The sequence below is a fragment of the Pan paniscus genome, chromosome 13, assembly GCF_029289425.2.
Source record: "Pan paniscus chromosome 13, NHGRI_mPanPan1-v2.0_pri, whole genome shotgun sequence".
Lineage (NCBI taxonomy): Eukaryota > Metazoa > Chordata > Mammalia > Primates > Hominidae > Pan > Pan paniscus.
The window spans coordinates 21,288,787-21,313,091 of NC_073262.2; the positions used below are offsets into that span (position 1 = coordinate 21,288,787).

The following is a 24,305-nucleotide window of genomic DNA, read 5'->3' on the forward strand; positions in this document are numbered from 1 at the left end:
CCACTGCACCTGGCCTGAGGTCACTTTTCAATACTTGGTTAAGACCTTGCTTGGCCTCAGGAGTAGCCTGGCCTTGACTCCCCGCCCAGCACCACCCCCATCCGTAGGGCCTGGAGGAGTTCCTCAGCTTATCTCTGAGCAGAGCTGAAAACCACCCTATGGCTGACACCAAGGTGAAAGGAAAGGACTGGTACCTAATAGCAAAAGCAGCAGTACATGTGCGTGCATGTGTGTATTACTACGAATACATCTGTTCCGGCAAGGTATCTCTACTACAGAATCAACCCGCAGGAATGTTTAGCTGAGGCTCCAGAGACCCTGTTGAGGAGGGTACCGTGTCTGAGGTCAAGTAAGTGCTTAATCCACCAGCTCCTTCTTCCTTGTGTCTGCCCGTGTGGCCAGCCGCTGCATCCATTTCCGTTCACCTCCACCATATCTGCCATTTCCACCCAGGCTTGGACCTCATTTCTTTATATCAACGTTTCCTTCAAATCTACTCACTTGTTTTCCCTGAAAATGTTTGTTTGTTTGTTTGTTTGTTTGGAGACGGAGTCTCGCTCTGTCTCCCAAGCTGGAGTGCAATGGTGCGATCTCAGCTCACTGCAAACTCCACCTCCCGGGTTCAAGCGATTCTCCTGCCTCAGCCTCTGGAGTAGCTGGAATTACAGGCGCCCACCACCACACCTGGCTAATTTTTGTATTTTTAGTAGAGACGGGGTTTCACCATGTTGGCCAGACTGATCTCGAACTCCAGACCTCAGGTGATCCACCTGCCTTGGCCTCCCAAAGTGCTAGAATTACATGCGTGAGCCACGGCGCCCGGCCTGAAAACATTAATTTTTAATGCTCCCTATGGAGAGGCAGCATAGCACAGAGGTTAAAAACACAAAATCCAGGCCAGACATGGGGACTCAGGCCTGTAATCACAGGAATCTGGGAGGCAGGAGGATCACTGGAGGCCAGGGGTTCAAGACCAGCTTGGGCAACATAGTGAGACTCCATCTCTACAAAAAATTTTTTTAAAATATTACTCAAGCTGGTAGTGCACAACTGTAGTTCCAGCTTCTCAGGAGGCTGAGTTGAGAGGATCACTTGAGTCTAGGAGGTCAAGGCTGCAGTGAGCCATGATTGCACCACAGCACTCCGGCCTGGCTGACAGCAAGACGCTATCTCTAAAAAAAAATGGTAAAAAAAAAAAAAAAAAAAGAACACAAAATCTGGAGCCACACTGCCAGGGTTTCAGCACCACTTCTACTACTTCCTAACCCGATTTAACCTCCTCTTGCCTCAGTTTCCCCAGCTATAAAATGAGGGTGATTATAGTTCTTACCACATAGGTTTGTAATTAGGTTATGAGAAAAATGACAGCTTCTCTTTTAACTTAATTTTATTTTTAGCTTTTATTTTAGGTTCGGTGTTACACAGGAAAACTCATGTCATGGGGGTTTGTTGTACAGATTATTTCATCACCCGGGTATTAAGCCCAGTACCCAAAAGTTATCTTTTCTGCTCCTCTCCCTCCTCCCAACTTCCACCCTCAAGTAGGCCTCGGTGTCTGCTGTTCCCCTCTTTGTGTCCACGTGTTCTCATCATTTAGCTCCCACTTATAACTGAGGATATGTGGTATTTGGTTTTCCGTTCCAAGAGTTTCTCTTAGGCTGAGGTGGGAGGATAGCTTGAGCCAGGGTGGTCGAGGCTGCAGTGAGCCGCCATCCTGCCACTGCACTCCAGCCTGGGGTGACAGAGTGAGACCCTACCACAAAGAAAATAAAAAGAGAGAGAGAGAGAACAAGAATGACAGAGAGAGAAAAAAACAGTTTCTCTTTTTAAGGTATTTAAAACAGATCTTCCACAGAGTAAGTGCTATATAAGCGTTTGCTAAATAAACATCCTAACATGAATAGGAAACCGTTATTACTGGCTATAAGACCTTAAAGCAGTTACAACCTCAAAATAAATAAAAACAAAATAATATGATTAAATTCTGGCTAGATTTTTTACCTGCTAAAATGCTTGGTGGAGACCCGCTCTCAAAAGAACAGAGAGAGGGAAGCAAGTGAAGTCTTAAGGACGTCGCCATCACCAAACTGAAACCTCTTCCTCACTCAACCAGAAGACCTGAAAGAAAACTGAAGTAACAGTAACTGTCTTACTGCGCTACCCACCCTCAACCAACCCCAGGCCCACTAGGAGCATGTTGTACATGTTCTGGAAAGTTCTGGAAAGGCCATTAAGATATAAAAATTGGTAGCCAGGCGTGGTGGTGGACGCCTGCAATCCCAGCTACTTGGGAGGCTGAGGCAGGAGAATCACTTGAACCCAGGAGGTGGAGGTTGCAGGGAGCCGAGATCATGCCATTGCACTCCAGCCTGGGCGACAGAGCCAGACTCCGTCTCAAAGAAAAAAAAAAGATATAAAAAGTTGGGAAAGTGAGAGGTGTCCCGAGAAGCCCACATACATGAAAAATGGAACCAGGCAATCCTATGTGGATCTATTTATCACAAACGCCGCTGGGCTGCAAGTGAAATATCTTATACCAATAGGTCGGCTCTGATGCAGGGAGTCTGTTTCACTTTGAACTGCTGTTCATGGCGCTGCCAGGGTGGGACTGTCACTCACCAAGCCTCCTTCCTGTCCTTGGTCTGGGGTGATTTGGCACTTCCCAGTAGGTGACTCCAGATGACAGCCAACAGCCAGCTTGCTCCTGTTCCCTTTCGCAGGCAGAGCTGGCTCTTAATTTTCATGCATTTATTCTTTAGCCACTTGAGACGCCTGGCTGGAGGGATGGGTAAGAGATTTGGCATCTTGGTGCCTCCAAGCCTCCTGTCCAGCATGGTCCAGGTTAACAAACACCTGTAAAGCGTCCGTCTCTGCCGGCCCTGACGGACAGGGTGAGCACCCCGGTGCATCCTCCCTCCTAAGAGGATTAAGCGGGGTGTTTGGAAAACAGAGCTGCATCCCTGGAGGGAAGGTGCCACCGAGACATCAACACACAGTTCTGCATAATCGGTTCAACAGCAGAACAACAAAAAGGGGAAGAGAAGATTAAAAAATAATCCAAATGTCATAATACTGAGGAGTGTGATGAAATGGGCAATCGGGTGGAAGCATTAAACCTAGAATCACTAACCACCCCCGCTTCACTCTTCAAAACTCAAGGCTGAGGGGGGAAACAACATGCTCGTCCTTGGGAGAGCTCCTCTAAGCCCCTCCTGAAAGACGGATGTCCACTTCTGAGGCTGTCTTTGAGGATGGGCACAGGGGAAGCTGTGGCAGTCCAGCCACTCTGCGGGGGTGTCATGAATAATTAGCAGGGTCCTTCACAGCGGAGGGCAGCCCTAGTCTCTCTCCCTCTTCCTTGGTGGGAAGGAAGCCCAAGTCCCTGAGAGACACTGGTGAACATCTCCCTGGAGGCTTTGGGCTGGCTGTCAACAGTGGCACCAAGGTGTAGCTCGGGGCAGGGGTGCAGGCGCTTAGCACTCAGCAAGATCTGTGGGCCTCCTCCCTGCCTCCCATTCTTTGTCATGAGCTTGGCAATGGAAGCTTCCAGTCCGCCTCTCAGTGCTGCACCCCCTCTGCCCACACTCCTGGGCATCCAGCCCAGGGCCTGCCTTGGTGCCAGCTCTGCCCTTCCTGCCTCCTCCTTCCTGCTTTGCCTTCTCCCCCTCTCTCTTCCCCATATCCATTTCTATTTTACAATGGTTCTTTTGGTTTTTTTGTTTTTGTTTTTGTTTTTTTCTTGAGAGGGAGTCTGGCCCTGTTGCCCAGGCTGGAGTGCAGTGGCGCCATCTTGGCTCACTGCAGCCTCTGCCTCCTGAGTTCAAGCGATTCTCCTGCCCCAGTCTCTGGAGTAACTGAGATTACAGGCGCCCACCACCACACCCAGCTAATTTTTGTATTTTTAGTACAGATGGGGTTTCACCATGTTGGCCAGCCTGGTCTTGAACTCCTGACCTCAAATGATCCAACCGCCTCAGCCTCCCAAAGTGCTTGGATTACAGGTGTGAGCCACTGCACCTGGCCCTATTTTACAATGTTTAATGACCCAAACTTGAGAATTTTTCCACTTCTCTACACCATATAATCAAATCAAAAAATCAGATATGAGGCTTTGACAATGGGACTGAATCTTGGAAACTGGAAAGTCCAGTCTCAGGACATCCCGGAAAGTTGAGCACACAAGCAAGCCCCATGCAACTGTGTGATGAAACAGCCCCACACATCCGGGAGCACAGCCAAGGCGTCCTGTGCCACCTCCCTGGTAGAATCTGGCTTTTCAACTTGCTCACCCATGAGAGGAAAGCGGTTTTAGACATCAGGCTCACCCCTCTCCTAAGCCACACCCTTTTCTCATTCCCAGCTGAGGAACTGAGCCTGAGACACTGAGGTTCCCAGCTGCCTCCATGATTCGCCAGCACCCAGCTTCAGTTTCACATCCTCCCAATCGTCATAGCCAGGACAGCATGCCTCACTGACCACGAGGGAATGTCACATCCCGCCTGGCTGAGCCATGCCGCAGACAGGCTCCTGGCTAAGCACTTGGCCGACACCCCAATATTCAATGCTGACACACCACAAAGGCATAAGTAGGCTAATTTTGCGGATGATGAAAATAGGACTCAAACCAAACTGTGTACAGTTGTAGGGCTTATTGAGGGCAGAAAACTTCTCCACAGCAGGTCTCTGGCAACCCAGAGCCCCTCCCTGCACTCCTGCGTCCCTGTCACTGCACCCATAGAGCCCCCAAGAGGCCTCAGTGGATCACCGGGCTTGCATAATTTTTATCTGGGTATACATTACCAAATTACCTCCACCCCAAAAATACCGTTCCAGGTTTCCTGTTACTCTACGGAAACACTGATGTACATCATCAGCCTGTGTTCATTTTGTATACTCTCCATATAGTGGGTGGGTTGTTTTGGGATTTTGGTTTTTTTTTTTTTTTTTGCAACCTAAAAGCTAAAATACTTTTCATGTTTAAAACTGAAATTCATATGCATGGACAGGACATTTTTTAAAGTAAATATTTCATGGGTATTTGTCAACAGAGTCTTATGGTTGATAATTTTGTAAACGATTTAACCCATCATTTCATGTGAATAAATTTAGATTTGAATATCTATAGGTAGCATAAGGCGAAAAACCTCTAAAATTTGAACCCGTATTCTGGGATGGGAGACCTTAGGCAAATGAACCTGTCTGAGCTTCAGTTTTCTCATTTGTAAGAAGGGGATGTAATATCTGTGTTCCAGGATCGTGGTGGAGATCAGAGGAGGTCATGTACCATAAAGCCCCCACCATCCTCACAAAATATCATTATTCTCATCATTTCATTCTTAGGTTGACTTAAATAGGGAATACAAATGTATTTACATATTCTTATTAAATTCTTAACAGACTGATAATTTATTCAAATCCAAATCATATGTAGATAATACAATTATCTACTGTGCATAAAACCATTAGAAAAGAATGACTCAATAACTATCACCTGACATTTTATTTAACATGATATAGTGTGATAGTCTCGGCACAAAGTGACCTTAACTGCTTCCAAATTCCTTCCTTATTTTTCCTTTAACAAATCATATGGTGAAGGAAGACCTTCCTCAGGGTCACGTAACTTGAGGAGCTTCTTGGGGGAAGTGCACAGGCATCTCTGCGGGCTGTGGAGGAAAAGGCCCCGGAATTGGCCCCAGTGGGGCTTTTTCCCAAGAGGATCTGTCCCGTTTCCCTGTTCATGTGTTGGGTCCTCAGTAGCTGGGACCCCATTTTCTCTGTCTGTCGTATCCCACCCCCAACACCTGACCAACTCAAATCAGCACATATATTTTAAACAGGTAGTGGATATCCAACACTGTGTCAGGGCATGGAGAAAATGGAAAAGAAACCGAAATTGTGGTCCTAGTGCTGAGACACAGGTAATCTCATCAAGCAATTTGGGTAGAGGCTGAGTTACCTGGATATTATTGCTGGTATCTGAATTTCTTAATATAAGTTCCAGAAAGCCTGGTAACTTTTAGAAGAGTATATGGTATAGCAAGGAAAGTGAATCCATTCATTCATACATAAATAACAGACCCTTGCATTTATCAACTCCCAGTGTGTGCAGGCCATGGAGATGCAAGAGTAAGCCTGATCTTCAACCTCAGGGAGAGCCACATCGTTTGGGGAAGGTCAGTATATAAAAAAGCAAGGCCGGCCAGGCACAGTGGCTCACGCCTGTAATCCCAGCACTTTGGGAGGCCAAGGCGGGCGGATCACGAGGTCAAGAGATCGAGACCATCCTGGCCAACATGGTGAAACCCCATCTCTACTAAAAATACAAAAATTAGCTGGGCATAGTGGTGGGCACCTGTAGTCCCAGCTACTTGGGAGGCTAAGACAGGAGAATTGCTTGAACTCGGGAGGCAGAGGCTGCAGTGAGCCAAGATCATGCCGCCGCACTCCAGCCTGGTGACAGAGCAGGACTCCATCTCAAAAAAAAAAAAAAAAAAAAAGCAAGGCCACAGTGTGTGATCAGTGCTCCAGAGGACTGGCCAGCACACAGCAGGATGAAAAGGAGAGCAGGGACCAGTCTCCTGGCTGTGAAGTGCTGGGAAGGTGGGATGGAAAGGACCTTAAGGACAAGATGGTCCTTGGCTGTGCCTCCCAGGATGAATGCTAGTCTGGTGGAACATTCAGAGACCAGAGTGGGAAGTCTGAGAAAGTGGCAGCATGGTGTGCCCAGAGAGAACAGGGTAAGGGGACAGGGGAGAGCTGGGGGAGACAGGAGGAGGTGCCAAATTCCATAGCTGGAGGAGAAGCTGGAGATGTAGCCAGAGATCAAACCAAAGAAGCCCCACTACACCATGCCAGAGTGTGCTCGTGATTCGGAAGGAAACAAGGACCCATCCGATGGTTCTGAACAGGGAGGGATACAGCAGTCAGACTTGCATTTTTAAAAGATCACTCTGGCAGCGGCATGAAGGCTGGACTCAGTGGATGAGAGTCTGCAGGGAAGGACACCAGATGGGAGAGTGTCTCTGCGGTCAGGATGAGAAATGATGAGGCCCAAAGCAGGGCAATGGCGGTGGGAAGGGAAGGGGAGGCCGTTCTCATGAGATGTTCATTCCAGCAATTCTGAGCTGACTTCTGTTGAGGAGGTATCAGCAAGTAGTGAAAGGCAAAGAAGGGTTTCACTTGCTCCAGCGATGGACTAGGAATTTCTTCTTAGTACCCCCAGTGAGCATAAGAACCTTCTTTCACCTGCGAAGTCCCTCCTGATGGTTGGTTCTGGCAGGCTCCATCACTTAGGAGCTGGGAAACCTCGGGCAGGTCACTTTACCTCCAAGTGCCCCTTCCCCATCTGTAAGACGCAGATAACTAGTACCTACCTCACAGGGGTCATGAGCAGTAGTGAGTAAATATCTGCAAAGTGCTTTAGTGAGGCCTGACAGGGCAAGCACTTGATAAATGCTGGCTATTTTATGCCTGGCTCAGTCTCACTTCTGATGGCTTGTCCTGCAGAGCTTGCTGGACCTTGCTGGAAAAATACTTGAAATTTTGAAATATGGCTTTTGTCACATATGCAATATCCACATAATGGAAGTGCCCACCAGCCAGAAACCAGGCAACTATCACACCTCAGTCCCCACCAGCTCACCATCACAGGTTCCCATGTACAGACATACACACCGCCCAAGACCCTCTCCCACAAGCCCACCACGAGGGCCTCTGCCCTCAAGTATACAACTTCAGAGGGTTATTTGAAAGCAGGGCTAATAACATGTTTTTTTTTTTTAATAAGACATCACATATACATTTTTAAGATGAGAAGTCTCTGTTTTTGTTGAGAACAACAAAGGGGAATATGACATGGAAGATCTGAGGAGACGTGATGTTTGTTCAAAGACATTGAGGCTCTTTCTTGATTCCTTGAGTTTTTTTTCATGGCGGAAGTTTTTAACTGACATGAAGTTCTGGTTATGAAGGAAATTCTAGAAGACAACACATCTTCTCTCCTTACTCCTGAAGGAAGAGGTTAGATTTGGACGCAACTGTGTGTGTTTAAAATAAAATGGCATTGTTCTTACTTAAATTCCAATTTCTTATAATATTAGAGTTGGTCTTCAGTTGGTTGGTTGTGTCGGGAGAGCGATTTGGACCATATACCTTACCCTCAAATATTCAAAAATGAAGGCCCAAATTTACCTATGGTGACAGAAATCGCAGCAGTAGTGGCTGATGACAGAGGGCAGTGGTGGGTGATGACAGAGGGGCAGAGAGGGGACTGTGATGGCACAAAGGAGGTTTTGGGGGTGGTGGGCATGTTCTGCATCTTGACTTAGATGTGGCTCGTGCACTTGTCAAAACCCAAAGAACTGCATGTCTAAGATCTTTGCATTTCACCATCTGTAAATTATACTTCAATTTTTTTTTTTTTTTTTTTGAGACAGAGTCTCACTCTGTCGCCCAGGCTGGAGTGCAGTGACGCCATCTCGGCTCACCGCAAGCTCCGCCTTCTGGGTTCCCGCCATTCTCCTGCCTCAGCCTCCCGAGTAGCTCGGACTACAGGCGCCTGCCACTGCGCCCAGCTAATTTTTTGTATTTTTAGTAGAGACGGGGTTTCACCGTGGTCTCGATCTCCTGACCTCGTGATCCACCCACCTCGGCCTCCCAAAGTGCTGGGATTACAGTATACTTCAATTTTTAAAAAGAAAGGGAGAGAGCAAGCAAGCAGATTTCCAAAGTTAAACATGAGAGGCTGATTATTCATTTACATCATCTCCTCTGAAAACTCCATTAAGATGGGAGTAAGGGGATAATACAAACATAAACTCATGAAGACAAAGAGACCCAGAGAGAAGACATTGAGGGCAAGAGAGTTGATCCAAGTTTTGAAGGTGAGAAGTGGATGGAGGGGTGGAATTGTCAGAGCAGAGAAAGCTCCAACCCCGACACTGGCAGAAAGCACCATCCACCAGAAGCTAGACACTCACCCTCAGAACCTGGGAGCCGCAAGCCTTGCTCAGGCCAGAGACTGGAGAGGGGGCACTCACCTGCTTAGGGTCAGCTATTCCCCTCTGAGGACAAGTCACCTCCCCAGAACAACACACGTGGCAATGGTAGAACCCACAAGCTCCATCCCCTCAGCCTTGGTGAGTCACTCCAGCCCCCAGCCTCCTCTCCCTCTCTTACACCTCAAGCCTTCTAGCAAAATTTCCCTGACTCTCGAAGGCTTTCAGGGAAAACCAAAATAATCTGTCTTCAAGCTGCTCTGCTTTCAAGTGTATAAGCAACCCTGGGCCAAGACACTGAAAAACCCAACACGTTGGAAAGAGAGGAAGAGAGAATACAGAGAGAATTGCTGGCTCTAGAAACTACTCTGTCCCTTTGACTTGGAGCCCGAGGAAGGCCAGTTACCAGGACCTTTGCAGGCAGGTCCCAACGCATTTCTAGCAAACACGGGGGCCTTAAGGCTGCAGAATGTGCGCTAGGTCAGGGGGTCTCATGCAGCCAGAAGGTAGGGACATACTGTACTCTGCCTCAAATTTAAGATTCTACTCTCCTATGGTTTAGCTTCTGTGTTCCATCTTGCACTTAACCAAGTCTCCTTGACATCTTAGTCTGGAAGCGTCTACCAGCTGTGGTGTCTGCATTAAAGCGCAGGGTGGCCGGGCGCAGTGGCTCACTCCTGTAATCCTAGCACTCTGGGAGGCTGACGTGGGCAGATCAGGAGGTCAAGTGATCGAGACCATCCTTGCCAACATGGTGAAACCCCATCTCTACTAAAAATACAAAAATTAGCTGGGCATGGTGGCACGCGCCTATAGTCCCAGCTACTTGGGAGGCTGAGGCAGGAGAATCGATTGAACCCAGGAGGCGGAGGTTGCAGTGAGCCGGGATCGTGCCACTGCACTCCAGCCTGGCGACAGAGTGAGACTCCGTCTCGAGAAAAAAAAAAGTGCAGGTGGCTTTGACAGGACTGGGGACTGGAATTAGACACCAGGGGGTCCACAGAGCTATAAAGAGACCCTGCCACTTCAGACCTTGTCTCAGGCCCCGCTCGTAGCCCCAACTCAGCCCTCTGCCGGTAGTAGTTCTCTGCTGTCAGCCACACCCAGCTAAGCCAGGAAGAGAGACCACAGAGGCACCGCTCTGCACCAGGGCAGACTGGTTTTTATTCTGTCTGCTGCCTTAAAGTGAGATTTCTTAATTTTTAAAATAACCTAGAAACAAACATAGGGTTTTGTACACTATCCAAAGAGTTACTGGCATTGCCCAATTATGTGTGAGAACATTCAGTCTTCAGAAGGGAAGAGGGACATTCCCTCTGCAAAGTAATTCCTGCGTCCCTGCCCCTGCATGGGAGTCACCATTTGACCCCAAAGCTCTGGGCACTGCTTACAGGCTCACATATGCCCAAGCTAAAGGACAGCTTCCAAGCCCCTCCACCAAGCAGAAGAAAGTCTCCCTGCAATTGGTTTGAGAAGGAATTTTTTAAGCACCTCACCTGGGCCAAATGGAGGAGGCTGCCTATCAATTGTTATACTAGGAAGCATTTAACACAGAAGCCATAGAAACCAGCTCACCACCTTTCAACCCTCAGCTTTAAGGAATCCTCAACAAATATACAGGGACGTTTTCCAAAGCATTGCCACATTATTAGTCTTCTTTTTAGAAATGGCCCATCATTAAATAGAGTGGTATAAAAGAAAAAGAAGGAAATAAGACTATAGAGGTAAAACTGACTAAAGTTAGGTATTGGCTTTGAAATAATTAAGCATTGACTTTTAAAATAAAATTTTAGGCTGGGAGTGGTGGCTCATGCCTGTAATGCCAGCACTTTGGGAGGGAAGGCAGGTGGATCACCTGAGGTAAGGATTTCGAGACCAACCTGGCCAACATGGCAAAACCCTCTACTAAAAATACAAAAATTAGCCTGGCGTGGCATTGCACGCTTGTAATCCCAGCTACTCAGGAGGCTGAGACAGGAGAATCGCTTGAACCTGGGAGGCGGAGGTCGCGGTGAGCCGAGATCGTGCCACTGCACTCCAGCCTGGGCGACAGAGTGAGACTCCGCCTCAAAAAAATAATAAAAATAAAAATAAAATTTTAGGCAGTAGCAATTGCATGGTCGCTGTTGAGCACTAGTACAACATGCCACCCCATCTACAAGCTGATGGCTTTGACTTTCAGCTATCAGACGCCAAGGCTGACTTACAGGGGGACAAACCTATTGAACACAGTCCTTAACAAATGACTGACACCGGCTCGGCCTCATCAGTTCCCAGGCCCAGACAGACTCTGCTGCCACCTGGTGGCTGAAGGGTAGGCAAAGGCGGACAAGTGCAGAGCCACTCCACCTGACCTGCAGCCTGGACTTCTCCGCCTAATGAGGCTCTGCTAATATGGCGGGAAAGGTGTCATACCGAGGAGAAGCTGCTCGGCAAGATGTAAAGATGAACGGCTGGGCATTAATCGGCTGGTGCCTGGCAGGCATCTAGAATATTCTAACTACAAAACCTGCCTTTGCAAGATTTTTCTTCCTAGAGATTATATTTCCTTGAACAAGCTGTGTATCCATTCATTCTACCACCTCACTCCACCCCATCCCACTTGAAGCAAGTTACAGCCAGAGAATAGTGAAAGGGACGGCTTTATCCTTATAGAAAGGAAATTTAAAGTGCCGGCTGTTGTTAATGAGCCCATTACTCCTAATTGGGGAAAATTGCAACCAGAAGAAAGGGGATATGTCAGGGAAACATGTGACAGGTAATGTGCTCAGGGCTGGCTGAATCCAAGGGCAAGGCACCTCGGGAAATGAAATGGGAAGAGAAGGTTCTTGGAAAATAAAAAACGAGTCCTTCCCTGGGACCAAGAACACTGCTGGGTGGTGTGGTTGGAGCTGGCAGGTGGAGGGGGAGAACGGGCAGCAGCCGGACACCCCTGCCTTGTAGGAAGAGGCTGGCTCCACTGCCTAGCACTCATGGGGGGCAACCTCCTATTCAGTGTCTAAATGTTCTCTCTGCGCGATGGGATTAGTAGTATTTCTTTGTAAAATAGCAGTGTAACAGAAATTATTCCCCAAAACAGATTATGTTTAGGCAGGCACCGAGCTAGGTCGCCTTAACAAACTCACAGAGAAATTCTGGAAGGTCAGTGTTAACATCCCCACTTAACAGAGCCAGAAACTGAGACCTGAAGAGGCCAAGCAGCTCACCCAAGGTCACACCTCCAAGCTAGCAACAATGCCTGTGTTCTTCCAACCCCGGGCTGCCTATGTCCAAGCTGAGCTCTCTCCTCCCACTCATGCTTGCCTAAAGCAAACACAGAAGGACAAATAATTCCAATATATGCAAAAGTGCACCATTTGCCTTTTCCAATTTGTATAATTTTAAATGTCACCACAAGTTCACTTCTAGGTCACTTTTAAAACAAGCAACTTTGCTTTAAGGCAAGTGGGGGAAAAAAATCTGCCTTAATTTGTACAGTTGTACAATCCACTGTTGAGTTTTCCACTCAGTTTTCCAGGGAACAGTTCAAACAGAAACAAATGACAATCTAGGACACTTATCTTGCTTATTGTGACTAACCACCACAGCGTTTGAGTTTTTTGTTGTTTTTTTTTTCCAGCTGGTAAAAAAGCCCTCACAGGAGGCTCAGGACCGCCTCCAGGCATACGCAGAGCCCTAGCGGCAGAAAAGAACTGTCAGCCGCATGAAAATGCAAGTGCAGCAGTGACCCGAGTCAGACCCACAAAAACAAACTAACTTTCAACACAGGTTTTCATCTCATTTCCTCAACTCCATTTGAAACACATATGCACACAGGACTGCTGACCAATTATTCCAGAGCTCAGTCTATACCACTTTACACATCTGGATGACTAATTTCAACTAAAGAAACTCCTAGAGAGTGTATTCAATCTACACAGATCTGTTAATACATTGCTATGGGATGAGCTTCAACAATCTGTAAAGTTTCGCTTTAACATTCAAATATAATCTTAGGCCAGGTGCGGTGGCTCATGCCTGTCATCCCAGCACTTTGGGAGGCTAAGGCAGGCGGATCACCTGAAGTCAGGAGTTTGAGACCAGCCTGGCCAACATAGTGAAACTCTGCCTCTACTAAAAATACAAAAATTAGCTGGGTGTGGTGGCACGCGCCTGTAGTCCCAGCTACTCAGGAGGCTGAGGCAGGAGAATCGCTTGAACCCAGGAGGCAGAGCTTACAGTGAGCCGAGACTGTGCCACTGAACTCCAGCCTGGGCGACACAATGAGACTGTCTCAAAACAAAACAAAACAAAACAAACAAACAAACAAAAAACAAATATAATTTTAAAGTCATTCACTCATCCCAGAAACATCCCTGCTGGCCTATGAAGTGCCAGCCACTGTTCTATACATTGGAGACATTCTAATAGCAGAAGACGGAACAGAAAAGGATTTTTAAAAAAGTAAAACAGAGATAGACAAATGAGTTTTGCAAGGGCAAGCATTTGCTATTTTATCTAGGATAAGCAGAGAAGGCCTCTTTGATGGCATTTGAGCAGACATCTGACAGAAAGGGAGAAAACCATGCAAAAAATGTAGAAAAGTCACTGCAAGCAGAGGGAAGAGCAAGTGCAAAGGCCCTGGGGCATGTGTATGTTTATCAGCTGGCCCTGGGGCGTGCATATGTTTGGTGTGCACCGGGAAGAGGACCAAGGCCAAGGTTCTTTCTCTGAGTAAGGGTTTTGAACTGAGGCATGACAGGATCTGACTCATGTTCTAGAAGAACCACTGTGATGGCTGGGTGAAGAATTGCAGCGGGGCAGGAATGAGAACGGGAAGAATTGTAGTGGGGTAGAAGTGAGAGCAAGAAACCCAGTTGGAAGGAAGGTGACTGCAATAGTCCAGGTAAGAATGGTGGTGCCTTGGACCCAGTGGTAGCAGTGAAAAAGGTGAGAGGCGCCTGGGCCCTGGATATACTCTGAACGCCCGTGGAGCAGACAGAACTGGCTGATGGCCTGGCTGTGGGGGTAAAAGAAAAAAGAGATATATATCCAAGGTTTCTGGCCTAAACAAATGGAGGACTGGAGGTCATGTCCTTCAGTGGAGAAGACTGAGCATGGTCCAGCCTCAGGGAGAAAGCTCAGAGGCTCAGCTGGAGTGTGTTATCATCTGAGGCATCTATCAGAGGATACCTATCAGCCACCTCACCAGGGATGGGGAGCACCCAGGAGGGACTCCAGCGGGCAGCTGGGCTGTGGACTGAGATCCGGAGTCTGCAGCATTTAGTTGTTATTTAAAGCTGGGAGCACGCATGAGGTCATCTAGGGAGAAGATATAATTAGAGAAGTCAGAGGGCCGAGCCCTGGGGCCTTCTACATTGTAAAGGATAAGGGATGAGGAAGAACCAGCAAACGAGATGGGGAGGAGTGACCAGTGAAGCCAAGCGAAGCAAGTGTTGGCAAGAAGGGTGTCAGTTGATTCCATGTGTCCAGCACTGCTGAGAGGTGAAGCAATTCCAAGACAGAATCCTATTCCTGTGGCAACAGGAACCTTTGGTGACCTTGGCAACAGCTGTCTCAGCAGAGTGCTGGACGGAAGCCCTCATGGAGGAAAGAGGGTATGGAGAACTCGGTTCAGGAATTTGGCTGTGAAGGGAAGATGGGGCGGCTCTTGTGGTAGGGTTCGGAAGGGAGAGCTGTCCGTATGCTGGTGGGGTGCAGAACTTGATGGTGTGGAAGAGGGAGGACAACGCTGAGGTGTGCTCACTGGTGTTCCAGAGGTGGGGGGCCCGGGCACGAGGGAGGACAGATAGCACTACTCGCTCGCCCACCCACACAGGAAGGCAGGTGAGGGACAAGGCCGGGAGCAGGAGCATGTTGTCTAGGATGGCCCGAAGTGAAGACAGCAGCTGGGAGTGAGAGGAGGGGTCTCAGGGTTGAGGGTCTAAAGGAACCTGGAGAGCGAGCGGAACTGCAGGGCAGTGTGAGGACCTGACTGCAGCTTAGCAGCCATGACCAACAGCGTGGCCAGTCAGCACTCGCCCTCCACCCCACCACGTGCAGTACGGCTGTTCAGGTGCAGGTGGAGAAGGTGGAGCGCGGCAGGGTTAGGCCTGGGGCCAGAGGGGTCAGGGCAGCAAGGGTCTAGGCAGAGATTGATGAGAAGGCATAGAGGATCTCAAGTCAGGGAGTGGGATAGTGAGAAGACAGCAGGATCAATGAAGGTGGGGGTTGAAGAGCCTTGGAGGGGGCACCAGAGGCAGAGAAATGGAAAGTCAGGAGACAGCAGTCAGAGAACGGGAGGTGGATATTGAGATGGTGTTGTGGACTAGGGTGCAGTTATTAATGACTAAGGCAAAGGTGTGCCTCCAGGAGGAGGTGGCTGAGACAGAGACGACAAGAAAGTTGCAGTGAGTTCTTCAATGACCTAAGAGGCCCCAGGGTACAGGAAGGTTTGTCTATGTCTATCCTGAATTACGAGAGATAGCAGCGGTCAGCTAAAATCATCAGGTAATAAGGGAGAGTGGCACAGGGCCTGCAGGTGTCGGCAACAAGGTTAGGGGACGGCGATAATGTATAGTCCGACGGCATAAGCCTCAAGGTCACAGGATGGAGGGAGGAGGAAGGGGCACTGATCAGGAAATTAAATGAGGTTGTTGTGCTTTGCTAAACAGAATTAACACTGAGTGGATTGAAGATGACAGCTCCCGATCTTACTGCTCTCATTCCCCACCAAATCAGAGATGGAGGGGAAGAAGCCCTCACCACCCTCCATCCCTGCCACTTGCCTTAGTCCTGTGAAGGAGTCACAGCCTTAAGAGTGCTCTGGTGACTGCTTTGATCGACCAGATTTGATAGATCACAAGAATGCCATTATGGATGACAGTTTTTTTCCTATGTATTGGACATAATAGAAATGAAGTTAAAACCAAAAGCTTGAGTCTCTAAGGCAGCATTCCCAAAACGGTCTGCCCTTACCTATTTTGAAAGAGTCACATGACTTCATCCGGGACCTGAAATGGATTTTCTCCATCTTAAAATCTCACGGCCTACGAATGACATTATTCACTGAACACTCATCCAAAGTGGCAGCAGCACGGAATGGAGGAGGGTCACTGCTCCCTAACAAATCACATCGTCAAGCAGCACAACACACATCCTGTATGTTTAAGTCATGACAACTATATGACCCTCTCGCTGACTAATGATCAACAAATGAGCCTCCAAAGGCCATTATCGAAACTCTTATGCTCATATTCTAGCCCAAAATGCACATTTGGGGATGGGGAAAGTGGTCTCAGGTCTGATTCATTGAATAAATATATCTCCTTTGATGGAAAGAAATGACAAATGTCGTGCCTTCCTCTTCCACTCCTATAAATGCTAGAAGTGCAGAGTGAAAGGTACAGAGTGGCCATGAGATGCATACTGTGGCTTCACGTGAGAGATGGGTTCTTTCCAGGCCTGCAGACAGAAAGGCCCACTGTCTTGATGGTGGAGTTCAAAATATTAACCTCAGACCAATCAAGTCAATATTCCACTTCAATTAGCTTTGCTACTCTGAGCAATCATGAGAGTTTCTGAAAGCAAAATGAGGTGAAACTGCCCAGAACCAATAATCAGAGCCCTTCTCCCAACACACATGCATGCATACATGTATGCATGTGTACACGTACAGTGAGAAAAAGATGACAAGATTGCTGGACAACTTCTCTAGTGGGCAGAGGGGTCCCAAGTACAGATCCTTGGACACTCAGGCCCACGATGCCCCAACATGCATTAGCAGAAATGGGGAAGCCCCCACTCTTCCCCCTTGTCCCCAGCAATCAGCAGAAGGTTTCCAAAGGGGCTCAGGCCAGGCCAGTTCTCTGGGTGTCCAAATAGGCAGGAACATCACCATCTCTCCTGCCTGTGTCTGGGGCAGGCAGAAAAAGAAGGAAAAGAAAACCCGTTTGCTACGGCAAAGAAGTTCCTCAAAGTCACATGAAACCTGGCCCAACTCGTAGGACCAGGGCCCAAGTGTTCCTTTGGCAAAGGCAAGTTCTCTTCAAAGGAGAATAGAAAAATGCCTGTAAAGGGGCGCCAACAATGCAGATGGGGAACTGTCTCTTGGCTGTGGTTGACCACCTTTCTACCATGTTTCTCCTATTGCCCAACGCCCTTTGTTTTCAAAGACAGAAAGTAGGATTTGAAGCCAGAAGAGACCTGCTCTTTGACTTATCAGATCTTAGGCCTTGGACAAGTGGCTTAATCTCTGAGGGTGAGGGTTCCTTGCTCCAAAATGAAGTTGCTGCCGCTGCACTCACTCTCACAATAAGTACCCGAAGACATGTAATAAGCGCTCACTTCCTGCTAGGCTCTGTCCGTAAGTGCCTTGTAGGCAATGTCCCACTTGATCACAAAACTCTGCAAAGTGGCCCTTATTGTCTCCTCCATCTCACAGATGGGGAAACCAGGACTCCTCAGAACTCTATCACAGTCTACTGTGTGGATTAAATGAGATAATATAAAATACATACAGTGTCTGACACATAGTGGTGATTTTTTTAAAAAATGAGACTTCTCAACCATCTTTAAGAGAGTGATCACGCTTTGAAATGCATAAAATGACAATGCTTTAAAATGCATACCTATATGTTTAAATAACATATGTGCAAAAAAAAGAAAGGTCTGAAAGTATGCTCACCAAGCTACGCAAAGGAGTGACCTTGCAAGAAGAGGATTTTTACTTTCTTTTAATCTTCAGAATTTTGTTGTTGTTGTTGTTTTGAGACAAGGTCTGGCTCTATAGCCCAGGCTGGAGTGCAGTGGTGTGATCTCAGCTCACTGTAACCTCTGCCTCCCAGGTTCAAGCCATCCTCCCTCCTTAGCCTCCTCAGTAGCTGGGGCTACAGGCATGCACTACCATGCCCAGCTAATTTTTGTAGAGATGTGGTTTCACCATGTTGCCCAGGCTGGACTCAAACTCGTGAGCCCAAATGATCACTGGCCTCGGCCTCCCAAAGTGCTGGGATTACAGGTGTGAGCCACCATGCCTGGACCAGAATTGGTTGTTTTAACAAGCAAATGTGACTTAAAACACAGGAAAAAGCTCAGAAACTCTAAAAAATAGACATAGAAAAAATAACCTAGATGGAAATATGTCAAAATGTTCATGGCAATTGCCTGATGGATTTTTTCTGCTTCTTTTGATTTCTATACATGTTTTGGTTTTGTTTTTACTAATTCATTTTTTATGAGACAGGGTCTCACTATGTTGCCCAGGCTGGTGTCAAACTCCTAGGCTCAAGCAATCCGCCCCCCTCAGCCTCCTGAGTGGCTGAAACTATAGGCATGCATCACCACACCTGGCTTGCTTTTAGTCATTCTTAACACACATTCTCCTTATGAAATTATGGCATACGCCTTTTGTGTTTTCAGAAGGCCTTCTCTACCCCAAGGTCACAAATATAATCCATTTTTTCTTCTAATAAACTCATCATCTTGTTTTTCATGTTTAGTTATTTAATCCATCTGAAATTTTAGTGAATGGTATGAAGTAGGACCCTTAACTGTTTTTTTTAAATACATGGCCATGTGCTAAATAATCTTCCTTTTCCTCATAATTACAAATACTACCTTTATTAGCTATTGTTTCCATGTAAATTTTATCAGTTTCTATATTCTATTCCATTGCTCATTTTATCTAGTTCTGTATCATTACCAACTTGTTTTGATCACTGAATATATTTTGACATCTAGTAGGCAACCACCCTTTCTTCTAGCCTACCTTTTGTTTTTCCAAATTGATCTTGGCTATTCTTGCATATTTTTCTTCCAAATGAATTTAAAAATCAATTTGTCAAGTTCCATGATAAATCCTTTGGGATTTTGACTGAGACTGCATTTATTTATGGATTAGGTAGGTATCTTCCACCTATAAACATGTAATCTATCTCTATTTAGGTCTTTTATACTCATCTAATAACACTATTTTATAGCTTTTGTGAACAATACATTTTAGGTTCAGCACTCAAGTCTCTTAGTTCAAAAAAACTTAATCTTCTTGCAATCATATTGTCTACAAATGAATGTTTTGCCTACTCCTTTCCAATATCTGAGAATCTTACTATTTTTCCTACTGTACTGGCTACAATAAGACTTGCAGAAACATACTGAATAGTACTGGCAATAGTGTTCGTTCTTGTCTAATTCATATTTTTTGTGCTGGAGTGCAGTGGTGCAATCACAGCTCACTGCAGCCTTGACCTCCTGGACCCAAGGGATCCTCCCACCTCCGCCTCCCAAGTAACTGGAACTACAGGGGCAAATTACCACACCCAGCTAATTTTTTTTTTTTTCTTGTAGAGACGGGGTTTCATCCTGTTGCCCAGGCTGGTCTCGAACTCCTGAGCTCAAGCAATCTTCCCGCCTCAGCCTCCCAAAGGGCTGAGATTACAGGCCTGAGCCAATGCACCCAGCCACAGCCTCTTATTCATATCTAATAGATTTGCTGAAACACTTCTCCATTAAGTAGGTTTTCTATGAGCAAACTTCATCAAGTTAAGGGTATTTCTTTCCCTTGCTAATTTTTATATATGCATGAGCAAGAATATCATCAAATGCCTTTTGGCATCTATTGAGATAAACATAATTTTTTTTCTCCTTTATAGATTTTGAAAAGTATATTGAGAGATTTTCTAATTTGGAATCAATCTTCCATTCCTGGTAAAAGTCCTTTTTAGTCACAATACATTTTTATTTATTGTAAACACAACAGAAATGTCTTTTCTCATAGCTGTGGAGGCTACAAGTCTGAAATCCAGGTGTCAGCAGGGCTCTGCTCCCTCTGCAGGCTCTAGGGAACAATCCTTCTTTGCCTCTTCTAGTTTCTGGTGGTTGCTGTTGATACATTTATTTTTGATTTTTATTCTGTATTTATAAGTGAAAATACTCTATATGTACCTTTTATAAGAAAAATACATATCAAAAAAGGTACTGTACATACATATTTTTGCATTATCTACTTAAACATGCACAGATAAAGATATGCTTAATTTTATATTTTAAAAAAGCCTGGTATGCAAATTGAATGTGTGCAAAGCAAACAAATGGAATATGTTTTAACCTCTACTTATTGAGTTCCCTATTTGGATTACTGCTGCCATCATTAATCCAGCCACTCAACTCCAGCAAGAATCACTGAAGTCTCCATTCCTCCCTCCCCACACTATCCCCGTCCAGGCATTCACCAGGTCCCAAACATTCTAAGGTCATTCTACCTCAGGTCTCCGCTGGGAGGCTGCAGGATGGAATGGGGGAAGTCAGGATTTTAAGACAGATTTGGTTCCAATCCCATTGCACATGACTGCATTCTCTTGAGCAAATAACTTTACCTCTCTGGGCCCCAATTTCTTTATCTATAAATACACATGCTACCATTGAAGAACTGTGGTAAAAGTCAGATGAGATAACATATGTAAATTAACTACCACACCATATTTGCCACGGAACGCACGATCACATGGTAACACCAAGAACCTCCCCACTCCTCTTCTTCCCCTCAGCCCCTGCCCTGGGCCAGGCCTTCCAAACTTCACCTGCTCAATGATGTCTTCTAGTCGTTATGCCACCTGGACATTGCTGACAAAGCTCACTTTCTAAAATACAAATGGAATCAAATACCTGTTTAAATCATGCTACTGGCTCCCATCTACCTACTAGATACCGTTCTAACTCCTTAGCATGACTTGTAAGGCCTACCTCGACCTACCTTTCTGGCCTTATCTTCCTCTTCTCTGTTCCATGTACTTTACACTCCTGTATAGATGCTCCTCAACTTACAATGGGGTTAGTCCCAATAAACTCATTGTTGGTTGAAAATATTATCTAAGTGAAAAATGCATTTAATACCCCTAACCTATCAAACATTGCAGCTTAGCTTAATCTACCTTACATATGCTCAGAACATTTACATTAGCCTAGAGTTGAGCAAAATCATCTACCACAAAGCTGATTTTATTGTAAAGTATTAAATATTTCATGTAATTTATTGAATACTGCACTGAAAGTGGAAAATATAATGGCTGTATGGGTACTCAGTGTTTCTACTGAATGCCTATTGCTTTCATACCACTATAAGGTCGAAACATCATTAAGTTGCACCATCTATAAAAGTCAGGGACACTAAAATGTGTGCTTTCTCCTGAAACCTCAAGCTCTTTCACAGTCCTTTGCTTTTGTGTATGCTATTCCCTCTTCCAGAAAGCCTTTCCCTTCTTTTCTTCTAAGCAAAAATTCCTATTCAATCTTCTAAGACACAGCTCAACTGGTACTTCTTAAAAAAAAAAAAAAACACACACACACACACACAGAACTCATTTCTGTCAACAATGCTCTGATGGCAGCTTTTTCTGCTATTCTTAAAATCATTTGCTTGTACTATGTCTTTCTCCATTCACTGAGGCAAAAACTGGGTCTTATTTTCCTCTTTATTAACTCCCCAAAAAGCTACATCATCTGTGTATTCAACACTTTGCTCCTGAATGAAACAATGAATAAAATAAATAGAATTTGTCTTAAAGAAGACCCTATTAACTTTTTCAACAAAGCAAAGCATCTCCTAATCATGTTAATCAGACTTTCAAAGTTGATTTTTAAAAAAATAATAGGTTTTCTTAAGTTAGACACGACCATAATGAAACCAATTTGCCCTCCTGGCAACTCTGAGGACTCAGGGAGCAATGGCAGAGCTGGCTAAGTTCTCTAGGACTCAAGGAGCAATGGCACAGCTGGCTAAGCTCTCCAGGACTCAGGGAGCAACGGCAGGGCCGGCTAAGCCCTCCAGCACTCAGGGAGCAATGACAGAGCTAGCTAAGCTCTCCAGGAGTTCTGATTAAACTCAGGCTGACTGAAAGGCCTCTGAAATAATGACTCCACAGGTGCTGGTGGTCAGCCATAATCAGGAACCACAAGTATTATATTATTTAGAAGGAATGTATCTTCCAGGACATAGACTTGTTCTCAATGAACAATTTTTTTCCAGAAGTGCAAGCATCCTGCTGCTTCCTCTCTCCAAATAAATGAGTTTGATTCTATGATAGTTTGTTCCTGAAGATGGAAAACACAGCTCAAGAAAAGAAAAAAAAATCAGCAACATTATTTGTATAGGCTGCAATACTTAAAAAAAAAAAAAAAAGTAACCTTCCTACATCATAAAACCTCCCTAAAATATACACAATTTAATTGCACATATGGTGGTATGTATCACACACCCTGAGCTAAAAGGTAGCCATGAGGGTCAAGAAAGTCAGAATTTCTGGTAGCCACAGACAGAAACAGTTGCTCTAATTCGAAACTACAGAAAAAATATACCATAAACAGTATGATCTTAGTCTTAGAATCTTTTTAAGGAACTCTACATGCAAGTCACCAAAATAATTCCTAATTTTAGAAAACAAATTATAATTTAAGAATCAATATTCCACAATAATTTTTAATAACAATTTATTTCCCTTTAAAAAGATCAAATGTTTTTCTCATAATATATTATTTTACAACAACAAAGAAAAAGAAAGAGAGAAGGAAAGAAAGACCTGAAGAGAAAGAAATAACCAGATTTTAGCTCAAAGAGTATAGCCTGGGATTAATTTTTTAAGATTTGTTTGTCAATTTCAAAAACTCAGCAGTGGAATAAAGAGCTTAATACAGGTATGCAAAAAGGAAGCCCTCGAGATGTTTTTACCAGGATGAAATGGGATTAGCTTTGTAGTTCTTATAATCTTCTTCACAGAAGAATGCAATTTCAGTTTCACTGGCTGAAAAAAAAAACAGAAAATGGAAAAAAAGATTTTAATGTAAATCTAAATTTTAAACAAGTATGGAAATCCATATGACTTTGATTCGGTATTTCAGAATAGCTTCAGATGCCCAAAGTGAAAAAGATGAGTTATTTGTTGGGTCGCACAATGCATTTTACCAAATCAACAAGAAGTTTCAGGTGAAGTTTTAAGAATCAAAAACTCAAATGATTTAAAAGTAAAGAAGAACAAAAAATAAAAAACCAAAAATTAAAATCAAGAGTTAATACAAGAATCTGGTTTTCAGGAAATCATAAAATTGCTCATTTAAAGTCTTTTTTACAGTGCTAGGAAATAAAAACCCTTGATTTTTTTCTCAAATATGCTACTCAGGTACTGAAGGAAGGGGAGGGAAAACTCTTTTCCCCCCCTGAAATTGGCCTGTAGGTATAATAATTTAATACTTAGAGGATCAGTAGAATATTTTACAGATCACTTTACATTCTCCCTCATGACCCATCAAAATATGTGTCTGAAGAAGTTAATTTTTTGCTCTGCTTATGATTAATTCATGCGGCTTCAACAATATGCAAAGTGAAAGACACAAATTGGCTTCTACCTCAATATCTTCAAATACCTCTAATTATTCACAAGGGAGATGGCACAGCTAAAGGACCCATGAAGGTTCAGAGCAGTCACAATTCTTTCAACCTAGCAGGTCAAGGACTGCGTCTTCTAAAACAATAAGTCAGCAACATTATTAATTCAGGCTAGAGACAAATCTGATGGAAAGCCTTCCAATTATTAAACATGCAATTCTTTAAGGTGTTGTGCCAACAAGTTCCACATTCATTTTTCAAATTAAACCAGAAGTTAATACAGTCTGCTTGGCTTTTACAGAAAGAGCAAAAGGGCCTTCAGAATCTCCACAAGAAAACAGACAAGATTATTCGTAATGCATACTGAGCACTCAATTAACATACTCTCTAAAAACAGACAAGTAAAACTCTCCAAGTCAAATAAATAGCATAATAAGAAAGGGTGCCAAGGATTACCACTCGTCTCTTAGTTTACAACTCTCATCTCATCATCAGACTTTATCACAAAATAATGAAATTAATGAGATTAGCATGCCATTTCATTAAAAATGTTTTTGCTGTTTTCAAGAATATCCAATTTAATGTTTGTTAATCATAAGCTACCCATGCTCATTACAGAAAATAAACAAGTGTCAAAAGAAGAAAATAAAGCCACCCATAGTCACAGATCCTCATTCCAGTCCTCTACTATATCTTCAAGATTAAATTTAATCTGAGTAGATGAAAATCAGATTGCAACCTCGCATGACAAGGAGCCTGTGGGGGATACAGCACAGAGAAACTGGAGATCAATAAGGAGGAGCTGTAAAAAGATGCACCCTGTGCAAACAGTAAGTTAAGGTACAGTTAAATTTTACAAGAAAGTGGCATCTAAAAGAATGGGTAAAAGACTCCTCCACACTTGGAATCAGTGGGAAAAAGAAAATCAAGAAAGAGAGCTTCAAAAACTT

At 44.9% G+C, this 24,305-nt stretch overlaps 1 protein-coding gene across 11 annotated transcripts in view; it reads right to left on the bottom strand.

Moving 5' to 3' along the window:
- Positions 1–1,384: 1,384 nt before the first annotated feature.
- The window catches only part of C13H2orf76 (chromosome 13 C2orf76 homolog), an 85,226-nt gene continuing 62,305 nt past the window's right edge, over positions 1,385–24,305 (bottom strand). For 5 of the 11 annotated variants that reach the window (XR_004670085.3, XR_004670084.3, XR_004670083.3 and 2 more), the window contains 3 exons: positions 2,620–2,776; positions 2,002–2,129; positions 1,385–1,753 (listed from right to left, as the gene is read on the bottom strand). Coding sequence is in view for 4 of the 11 variants with exons in the window: in XM_003819138.5 (XP_003819186.2) it covers positions 22,698–22,774 (77 nt within the window). In the remaining 7 variants the exon portion in view is untranslated. Of the gene's footprint in view, positions 1,754–2,001; positions 2,130–2,619; positions 2,777–3,665; positions 22,775–24,305 lie in introns of those variants that run through there. The other 6 variants (XM_003819138.5, XM_034953937.3, XM_057301385.1 and 3 more) reach the window with 4 other exon arrangements.